Source organism: Lepisma saccharinum, chromosome 3, assembly GCF_977018435.1.
Source record: "Lepisma saccharinum chromosome 3, izLepSacc3.1, whole genome shotgun sequence".
Classification (NCBI taxonomy): Eukaryota; Metazoa; Arthropoda; class Insecta; order Zygentoma; family Lepismatidae; genus Lepisma; species Lepisma saccharinum.
This window is the reverse complement of record NC_139231.1, coordinates 56164743-56176320: the sequence shown is the minus strand read 5'-3', so window position 1 is coordinate 56176320 and position 11578 is coordinate 56164743. Positions and strand designations below refer to the sequence as shown.

The 11578-nt window shown below is 37.5% G+C and overlaps 1 protein-coding gene across 1 annotated transcript; it reads right to left on the bottom strand.

Annotated features, from left to right (window-relative positions):
- Window positions 1–2298: 2298 nt before the first annotated feature.
- On the bottom strand, window positions 2299–11369 carry ZnT86D (solute carrier family 30 member 7). Its single transcript, XM_083119880.1, has 2 exons — window positions 11210–11369; window positions 2299–4138 (listed from the first exon to the last, which is right to left on the bottom strand). The coding sequence occupies exon 2, from the start codon at window positions 4097–4099 to the stop codon at window positions 3062–3064; it is 1038 nt and encodes a 345-aa protein (XP_082976006.1). The 5' UTR covers window positions 4100–4138; window positions 11210–11369; the 3' UTR covers window positions 2299–3061.
- Between the last annotated feature and the right edge of the window lie 209 nt (window positions 11370–11578).

Here is an 11578-nt window from a genome sequence, read left to right as displayed (position 1 = left end):
GGGAAAAAAATATTGTGCGATACTTAATGATCCACCCTCATAAATGTAAATCTTTCGAACCGAAGCAACATAAGCTGCAAGTGTCACTTGGCCTATACCTTTTTCTCAGAGAATTTTCAGATCGAAGCAACAAGTGACATGTGTCACTTGGAAGCAGACCCTCAGTAATTCATTCAACCTTTTGAACCGAAGTGCAACAATGAGCTAAACATGTCACTTGCATGTTGCTCGGACTATACTGTTTTCTCAATGGTGTGCATCGTGCCGCTCCAGTCTGTTGTTCTTGCATGCACAGTGAATGCTTCGCTTTATACTGAAGGAGACTGTGTCACTTGACATCTGTGACTTCAGTCTGAAAGCTCCTTCAGTGGCACACATCGTGTCGCCTCGATCTTGTTTGTGCATGTGTGTTGGAGTGCTTTCTTATAGACTGAAGGAGCCCATGTCGCTTGCCACTTCAATGTTACACCCCCACTGTAATATGTTGCTTTGATCTGAATGTTCTCTATACTTAACAAAATTGTTAGTTACTTCATCAGCAATTAAGATTTAATTTAGCCTGTAAATTACAGAAAACAAATTGCAAGTACTGTCAGAAAAAATGCTGGTGTTTTGATAGAAGGTTCCTTTCATAATCATGAATGGGCATCTGGAGTGGCATAAAGTAATACTGTTTCCTTGTAATAAGGGGTCTGAGATTCAATTCTCAGTGGAGGCAGAATGCTTCAGATCTCATTCAAACTGTAGGTCCAGTCCAGATTTCTAAAATAGATTTTTTTTTTGCCATTTGTGGCCAGTCTTATTTGCTTCTGCTTCAGTTTTAGTGCCAGTGCTTTTCAAATGCTGGTCTGCAAAAGGTCCATTGCACCCAGGTGTTGATGACTAATTTAAATCTAATTTTATATTTGACAGCAAGTCTATACATAACTGAACTATGATTATACCATAGTTGATATATAAATATTAATTTCCATATAAACTTTAAAGATCAGAAATGTATGTATGAGTGAAGTTGTTGGGATCAGGGCATTAACTTGTAAGAAATAAATTTACTGGGCTGTGGTCTCACAAAGGTTGAGAACTACTGCAACAAACAGCCAAAATACATTAGTAGTTGCTCCGTGCCCAGGTTTAGAGGCCATGTAACCAAATTATACATGATGTACTGGAAAGCCAGAATACAAATGAATGGCTTATTGCAGAAAGGGACCTGAGTCACATTTTTGAGGTATCGGAGTTAATTTTTTCATCTCCACTGTGTCTAGCAGCATACTGCAGTGGGGTGCATTGAGGGTTGCAAAATTAACTATTCATTATGTTGAATATTTGAGCCAACAACGGCACATTTCTTTCTTACACTATTAATATTATACGATTTTTCATTGTTTTTCTCAGAATTGTGCAAAAGTGACTCAGGTCCCTTTCTGCAATAAGCCATTCAAATATATTTTACTGAACACAAAATTTAATGTAGAGAGATTTGATACTAGATTTTCAAAAGGTATAGCAGTATTTTCTTTACTGCTTCATGTACGTGTTCGTATAACAAATTCAAACATTAAAAATCATATACTATTAGGTTCCATTAAAAACATACAAAACTACTCTAGTTATGTAAATATGTTTATACTACATCGATATATTTAATAAGCCTACCGAAATATGTAGATAAAACTCAGAAAGAACCGCCTATTAAAAAAAGCCAGCTGTCTTGAAAAAACTGCTCATGTCTAGCTACGAATTTCATATTGTAAATTGTATTTTATATTTAGAAATGGGTGTTTATTTTACAGTAGGGAGATAAACTAAAACCATGGGACAGGAAAAATACTGCCAACTCCTGAATTTTCATTGATTTGAGCCACTTTTGTGAAAAAAGCCACGGGGGAAAAAAACTCCTGTTTTTCCCCGACCACTTCCAACTCTAAGTAAAATAAACCAAATCAATCCTAAAGATCGCCCATTTTCTGGTTCAACTCTAGGCAATTCAGGTGCCTTATCAAGGCTGCCATTTGAGCATGCAGAGTTTCAAACTTACTTCTCTGCAGATCTGTCGTCTTTCCTACTGATATATTTGTGGTTACTTTTACATACAGAGTTTTGCTATATGACCAGAAAAAAAATTTAAAAAACATAGAGCACATCAAAGTGAACAAGTTCAATCTGCAGGGCCTTGAAAAATGAGTTCACCCTGTATGTTACACCAATCATCCAATTTTCCACTCCAATGAGAGAAGATTCTGGCTAAAACAGCAATAGGAGATCTAGCTTTACAAAATTAAAATTAAAACAATAAGAAACGATTTAATGTGTATGTATATTAGATATTTACATCAACAAGAAATCATCTTTCACATGATATAGTTTAATAATATAAAACAACAATCTGTTTGTATGACTTTGATTACAATTTTTTCCTTTTCTCAGTCACATTTCATTCATTCATTCCATTCCCAACACTATGCCCTAAAATGGAAAAAAATCACAAAATAGCAATACTTCACCCTGCCAACACACAGTAACAAATAATAAAATATATCAAAATCAAATGGAAATACTCATTCTCATGACCTTTCAACTAGCCAGAAAACCCACTTTCTCTTTGTGTAAAATATTAGTCACCTAATACTGGTAGGAGGAAAACCTGATGAAATTACTTCACTGTCTTAACAATTATGGACTGTATGGATACATATTTTACACTATGTAATACTGTATATACAGTAAAACTTAACCCACTGGTAGTGTTATTTAATTCCAAATGCTTGAGATCAGAAAAGAAATATTTCTAATTAAAACCGCTCTGAAAGTACAGCACATATGCTTTTAATGAAATCCCTATTTGTTTAGTATTTTATTTACATTCTTTCTCTATGGAATGTAGGGGAAAATCCCAATCATAAGACTGCAGAATGCACTCTCATTTCACAACACTAATTAGTAATTACTTCGTAATTCAAATCTTTTATTATGGAAATCAATGTCACCTGAACCAACTGTTTAACAGTTGTTACATAATTATTATTTTTTATAACCTTTTTGACCCTATATTATAGTTTTATCACATAGAGGCAAAGTCCAATTGCACGTACAACTGCCGCACACCAACTGCAGTGAATATCATGTGCGTGTGGCTGACTATGTAACGAGGGTCAGATTTCTGCGAAATCTCTAATTTCAATGCACCTACATAAACATCACTACACAGCGTCCAAAAGTGTGGTTCTTGCACACTGTACACACCCTCCAACTGCATCACTTTTTGGTAACACTGAGGCAACACTGCATCCAACTGCAGCGGTTGCCGTTGCATAAGAATATACACAGAGTCCTTGATCAGAGCGAGAACACTGAGTGCTATCAAAATTGCTATAAACATAGAGCAAATAGGATCGGCAATCATCCATCCGAACGACTGCATGAGAATGGCAGACACAATCACTCCCACGCTGCCGAGGGTGTCAGCAAGGATGTGGAGGAACACACCCTGCATTATGTGAGAGTTCCCACCGCTCAGGTCGTGCGAGTGTCCGTGATCTGCATGGTTGTGAGAATGGCCGTGCCCATGGGAATGTGAGTGCCCATGCCCACCATCTGAGCCACCACCGTGCCCATGTCCATGCTGAAAGGCATAAATACCAATTAAGTTCACTATAAACCCTGCGACCGACACCAGGAAGAGGCGCTCGTGTTTAACTTCCGGAGGCTCGATCAGCCTCTCCACTGACTCTGACATTATGAAAAATGCTATGAACAGAAGGAACAGACCGTTCACGAAACCAGCAAGCACTTCTGCACGTACATATCCATAGGAGAACTTGTCGTTGGCTCTCCATTTTGTAATAACCGATGCAATGAGCCCTGCCAGGAGACCTGTGCAGTCAAAGAACATATGGAATGAATCGGAGATAAGCCCGAGGCTGTTGGTCCACACTCCATAGGTCAACTCCACGAAGGCAAAGGACAAATTGAGGATCAGGAAGAGAAACAGATTTCTGGAGTTTCTGTCCGAGAACACCAGACGCATCCATCCTTGGAATTTCTCTTTGATGCGAGAGCCAAGTGACCTTGGTGCATCTTTGTGTGTTACTGGAAGCATCACGTAGATCTGACAGCTTTTTCGTATAGTGGAAGAATCCTGGAATTACAAACACATCATGTAGTTAATGCACTGTAAATGAACACCCAAAAATTTTCTGGAAGAAATAACTTGATAACATGGCATGGGCTATTCCCACAATTAACTCACTTTTTATTTTGTTACTCTTCAAATGCTTACTTTCAGTAACTTAGAACTACTAACAATTATGCATGATTGGGTGTAGTAACAGGGTGGCCACTCTAACACCATGATACAATTCAAGCATAATTCCTGGTTTTCAAGGTTCTTACCAAACATTCAGGGGTACAAAAGATGTTTTAACCTTACACATTACCACTTCTCACCACTCGCACACATATATATTAACAATATATAGCGTCTGTGTGATTCCAACGTATCCACAAATTCTAATTCAATTCAATTAAACGGTATATACTACATTTAAAATATTTAATTTAAACTGCGGAGTTCACATTTTCAAATATTCAGACTCAAAATACATCTACAAACACAAGTCACACATGTTATGGGATATAATAATGAAGGAAAAATTGTTAATTGTGTAAGAATTTCACACTCAAATTTAAATTATCAACTTCAAGATATCTTATCTTGCAAATCTTCAGTCTGTCAGATAGATTGTTCTGCAAAGGACACTAGAAAGTAAACTGATTGAGAACATTCTGTTTTATGTTCCATGCAGTTTTCTTTCGTTCCTCGATAAAAATAAAATCTAAACTGTGGAAAGCTTGCCTCAGGTCATTTATAAATATGTATAAATTCAATGCATTAATAATTGCAATTGTTCACGTCTACTACGGAGATAAATTCAAGCAGAATTCCCGATGAGTAGCCACCCTGAGTAAACATGGTTAAAATATTGTGTAGATAAACTTTACCTACACAATGACTTTCTCAGTTTCTTTTCTTACTACCATGTAGTGTGAATTGGATTACCTTACGCACAGATGTAACTGTCAAACATTATTTCTTGCATCGAGAATGCAGAACTAACAGATAAATCAACCTATCGTATTAGTATGCAGTCATGTTGTTTCATAAAATAAACAGAAGTCGTCATTGGAATAATTAGATCAAGAACATTTTGCTAATAAGACATGCATGGATGAGCAAAGTTGTTTACAGGTACTTGTTAGGAAACCTGGTGGAAAGGCCTGTTGGAAAGTTTAAAGGAAGGTTGGAAGACAAAATTGGCAAAAATGGTCATAGAGATAGATTAGGTTGTGCAACAATAAACCTTCATGTTTAGGAATGCCACAATTACAATAACACAGATTTACTTTATAAGTAAGCTTAATAGGTTAGTTGGTTGTTCTCACATAGAATACCTGGGTCCCAGATTCAAATCATTGTAGGGACAATTTTCACTGGATTATAAGAAATTCTCAGTGCAGCCTAAAATGGTTCCAACTACTATTTCAGTTAATATTACAACTGATTTAGAAATATTTAGAGAAATATATATAAATAAACTTAATGAAAAGCTGTACATTTAATGAAGAAGTTACATTATGACTAAGTATGTCATTTCTCATTTGTACAATGTTTGACTTTCTCAATATTTCAGCTGAGGTGAAAATGTATTGCTCTTCATTTGTAACATTCGTGATAAATCAAAGCGATCGTATATGGATAAAATATTAAGCACATTACTTTTGTGCACAATAAGTTGCAAAATATGTTGGTTTTAATGTTCCTTGTGATTTCCTATTCTTACACATACATAACAAAAAATACCACAAACAATGTAAATTTGCAACTGCCCACTCTTGAAGTCTTGTTTCATTTTTGGTGCAATGCTATGTTTGCCATACTTTTCACATTATCCTTTTTGAGTTTTCTCTAGAGTACAGGGAGTTGGTCAGTTTTTTTTGTTTTTTTTTTTTAAATTACCTTCATAGACCGACTCAAATTCATGTATTTTCTTTCTAGCATTCGGTTGAGTTTATAACTTGACTTCGGATTTTAGGTTTTTAACCTATTTTTTTCCTTTGCAGGTAAATAAGAAATAAGTTATGTTGCAGTTTCATTAAAAAACACAACATTTGATGAAGTTTCATAGTGCCTAAAATAACCTATTTTGCTTGTTAGAACCTATTTTATTTCTTTATACATTTACTAAGGTTTTACAGGATTTTTATATCGCACAGAGGTATTTGCTCTGTTTGGTGATGAAAAATTAAATTACTAACGTGTTTGAAACATACTCTGTCGATTTCCCTTCCTCCAAGTCCATGATGTTTTTTCAAAGCTCTAAATAAAACAAAATATCTCTCGCCACTGTTAGCTGCACAATCCAAAGTGCACACTTCTGATCTATGTGGTCTGGCTCACTTTCACGTCAGTGCTGTGTGGCATTCATGCCTTGCGAAGTAACATTTCAGCATTCAAATTTGCGCCACTGACTGTTCTGTTGAAATATCATTTTCAGCATATAAGATGATCTTCACACACAAAAGGTGGAGTTTGACTGACTGTACATAACTTGAAAAAGATTTTCATGTATTCCGGGTGGCCACTCTAGGACCATGATAAAATTCAAGTATAATTCCCGGGTTTCAAGCCGAACTTTCCAAAAAACAAGAGTACAAGCAGATGTTTTCTCTATTTCAACCTTATGTATTACAGTCTCTCACCCCCCCCCCCACACACACAATAATATATTAATAATATAAAGGCTCCAATGTATCCATAAATTCTAATTCAATTCAATTAAATGGTATACGAGGTGTGTTAAAAAAAAAAAGACAACTTTTGCTGATCATGCTTTATTGCTCATGATTCACACTTTCAACCACTATCCCCTTCAAAGTACTCCCTCCCCCCAAGCGTCAATACACCATTGCCATCGTTTCTTCCAATTTTGGAACGCCTGCTGGAATGCACTTTCTTCGATGGCACGCAGAACTCTCATCGCATTTTCCTGAATTTCCTCGATGGTCTGGAAACACAGTCCTTTCAAAGTGGTTTTCAGTTTGGGAAAGAGGAAAAAGCCTGTATGGGCCAAGTCTGGTGAATAGGGTGCATGGGGGACAACAGGAGGGCAATTTTTTTTATCATAAATTGTGACAAGGGGTGATGTGTGCAGTGGAGAGTTGTCATGATGCAACATCCACGGCTGATTCCCCCCTCCCCCAGTTCAGGCCTCTTCCTACGCACAGCATCTCTCAATCGTGTTGGAATTTTCTGGTAGACTTCCTTGTTTACCGTCTGCCCAGGTGGTACAAATTCATGGTGCACAAGGCCTTTCCAATCAAAAAACAAAACCACCATCACCTTGATTTTTGACCGACTCATGCGCACTTTCTTTGGCCAAGGAGACCCTTTCCCCACCCATTGTGAAGGCTTTACTTGGCGTAGGGACATTTGGTCAGTTGTAGGGACATTTTGACTACGTCTGTAGGGACATTGCCGAAAAATGGTTAGCAACACTGTCGGCTACCAGACGTCAGTGTACATTCATGTTCACTTCTGTTTGCGTTTATCAGTAGACGTGTTGCTTATACTGTGTTATTGTAATGTGCTACTCATGGCCAGTGCTTTATTGTGTGTTAATTGTTATTCATTCATTAGTTATGTCGTTAAACAAATATAGTCTTGAACAGAGAGTTTTTATGTACGATAATTACGTGAAAACGAATTCTTGCAGAAAAGTGGTCAGGGAATTACGATAGACAGGATCTCTTGAACCTAAGAAACGTGTTGTATTGCTGTTAAAGGAGGTCATTTTCAACATCTCTTATAACACAGGAGGTTAGTGATCATCATTATTATTACTTTTAAATATCATTTTACGCTTTCGGTTTGCTTTATGCGCCGGGATGCTGTCTTCCCTTTCTGACAACTGACGATAAAGTAACGATGTCTAATCTAAGATTTTCTGTCAGAAATAAGGTGCCAGAAATATTTGTATTTGGGAGGACACCTTTTCCACACACACACAGCATCCTTGCGACAAGGTACGTGCTTATTTCAATTGTAATTGTGAAAAGTGGAAACATTACAAAACAAGCGGTTTCTGTTACGGACTTCCTGAACGCAATTTGCCGGGACCTGTTGCATGAAGAGTCCGCCGAACGGCCGTGACGCTGGCGGTGAACGACTGAAATAACCTCCCTGTATATGCAAATGAAAATTTGGTAAGAAAAATAATAGGTATTTGGTTGTTATATATACCTATTAAAATTTATTATGTTTCTTTGGAAATTTTGTTTTTAACGATAATACCTATCCAGCATTTCACGAGTTTGGAACCATTTCAAGTCTTTCAGAACCCTCTTCAGGATATTTAGAGCATATTATAGGAACCTAAAAGCACATTTTTTAGAACTTAAAAATCCGAGGTGTGTTTGTAACAAACAGGTACTTATGAATGTAATTTCAAACTTTTCAGCTACGATGCCAGGGGTCCCAGGTTCGAATCCCAGCCTGGGTGTTATTTGTGAGTGTCCCATCAATTTCATCATATCACCACTCATCCTCATCTTTGCGATTAGCCAACAGTGGCAGAAAAGTGAAGTAAAGTACAGAGTGGGCGAAAAATCCCTACTCACTGCTACACAGGTGTATTAGGACAAAGTAATAAATCAACTGTTAGGTATTACAAATTGCTTTTATTATTCAATACACATAAAACAATAATAAAACAGTGATTAAGGATCCAAAACATCTGTGTTAAGCTCTCCAACTGTGTAGCAGTGGGTAGGGACTTTTTACCCACTCTGAATACCAATCAAACTTTTCAGTGAGCTATCCTTTTTGTAGTTATCTTGCAAAAGCCCTGTCTAGTTCGCTGCACTTTTTGACTCGATTTGACTCTCTTTAACTGAAGCGTCTAGTTGGTTGCACGGTGCAACACAAAGTCATCTAGTTCGTTAATTTAGAGTCAAGTAGTGTATTTGGTGTCTGCACCGTCTGCACTACCTTCCGGACCGGCATATGTATGTTCACGTGGTGCATGCTAACTAATCAAATGACTGTTTAAAGCAGTAGACACACATTTGTTGAATCTTCTGAACTTGAACACCGCTTTCCGTCTACTTGGTTAAACGTAATTTCCTTGCACCACTCTGACACTGGATACACCTGCACTGCACAGAGTGTCAAAAAGTGCAGCCAACCAGACGGGGCTAATGAAGGGACAAAATATGGTCTGTTTCTGTGAATGTTATGTAAGTAATACAATTAATTTGAACAAAGGTTCTTTTCACACTAATCTTTCTGATTAACAAGGTTTTTTGGTCCCTAGTAATTATATTGATTAATTCAGGAATTATTCTGCCACTCATGTCTTGTAATGAGGGGAAAAGACTAATTGTATTTGTATTTTTCTAAGTTTACATCACTCTTCTGCCTCTTAGCCTTTAGGTTAAATGCGAGGTGTGGATTAATGATTAGTTGTACTCTACGAAGTGACAGTCACAAAACAACACATGCATCAAACCTTTGGTGTTAAGATTTTGAGTGTACTAATCAAAAATTGAGTGGAACCGGCACCAACCCAGCATCGTATAAAGTGGGTACCTGGAGGAAATGGGGGGGGGGGTGAAGGCAGCCAGGCCAGGGGCATGGTGCTGATCACATCACCCGCAACTTTGGCTGGCTAACCCCGCACCCCCTATAAGCCTTCATGGTGTGGTGCAAACACAGGGGAGCACTTGACACACACACATATCAACATGTGTGAACACTTCCAAGTGTTGATGGATTTTTTACAAGTTTTATAGGACTGGTTGGAAAAGGCCCGAATGAGGTGTTGCAGCATTTAATATAGAGGTAATACTCCTTCACACCCCACTCACATGACGTAGATAGCAGCAGCAGTCCATATCCACGACAATAAACAATTAGCTGCTCACTTGTGTAGTGATCACAAGTTGTGAAGGAAGTACATCTCATCTCACATTTGAGGAAACGGTAAGACTCTAGTTTACGTCCTTTCCTAAGGAATACGTGTCATATATCGGAAAGCTTATTTTATAAGGAATTCAACAATGTAAATCCCAAAGCGAGGAAAAATTTCCTGGAGGAGTAAATCGAGAAAAACCGATGTTGTCCGGACATGCGTAATTGAACGTACTGAGGAATTTTTTCGATGATGAAGCACGTATCTAGGGGTGAAATGAGGACTAATGGAACCTAACCTAACCTCGTAGGCATACCTCGTCCCCGTGAATGGTTAGTGGGGCTATCGTGAACAGAAAGTGTAAAAAGAAAAAGGTACTTGCCCGAAGAGATGCTGGCTGCCGCACCACGAACGCAAAGAAGCAATCACCATGCAGATAAGGACGTAGAGTCTAGCCGAGGGAACTACGTTTGGCCCAAAAAAAAGGTAACCGAAATATATACTGTTAACTTATGTGTTCGGTTACCTTTTTGGGGGGCACCCTGTATTTTGTGTTGTCACAAAAGTATTAATTTCATGAACATTAGGTTGCACAAGGAACCACACTGCAGTCTGATGCATTCTTTTGGGTATCAATGAAAGTGAAAATGCTAACGCAATCAAACCTAACCATCCTATACTCGTAAGTACTGTATATAGGAATGGGATGAAAAAATATTCTGTACAAAAAATGTAGTCAGTATATAATCAAAAAACTCACTACTTGTATAAAGTCGATTCATCAACCAATGCACACAACTTTTAGTGGAAGGCCAGAATTTTGCATAACATTGGGGGGAGGGGGTATTTGTCTACCCAACAATTTATCAATTTTTTTCTACCTGGTACCCAACAATTTATCAATCTATTTAGCTGGTACCCAACAATTTATCAATCTATTTAGAAAATTCTTGAAAATGTCCATCAAGAGTCTGACATGAACTATGAACCAATTTTTTTGTGTGTACATATGTTAGCATTATGCCCAATCCATAAGGGCAATAACAACATGTAAATAAAAACGTGTTTCCCAAAATGGAAAAATATATTTGAAAATCTACTCAATAAAACGTATTCGGAAATATACATTTTGAAATAACTAGTTATGTTCTTATGGACTACGTAAAATGCCGTCAGTAAAGCTGTTGTCAGAAACGATATGTTGACATGTTCCACCTGGAAGAGTTATCAAATTTACTTACGTTAATTGGTGCCTAATTGCTGTGTAAAACTCAAACTAATGGACCATTACAGCCCATATTTGGGCACAGTAGTTAGCAAAATACTCATTTTAAATATTTTATTATTTCCGGCTTCTGGCACACGCGACACACGGGTGCCACTGCCACATAGAAATACACAGCCGACCGGAAGTACCGGAAGTGATCTTCAATCACAGATTACTTTTTATACAGCGCTTTGCTTTTTGACAAAGAACCACGTTTAAACAATGAGCAATTATATCTCTCACATTACATTGATAGTGATTGCTGCTACAAATAATCTGTTTGGATCTCTTTCTACTAGTTTAAGTCTTGTTTGGCGCTAGCGCTATATTGACACAATATCTT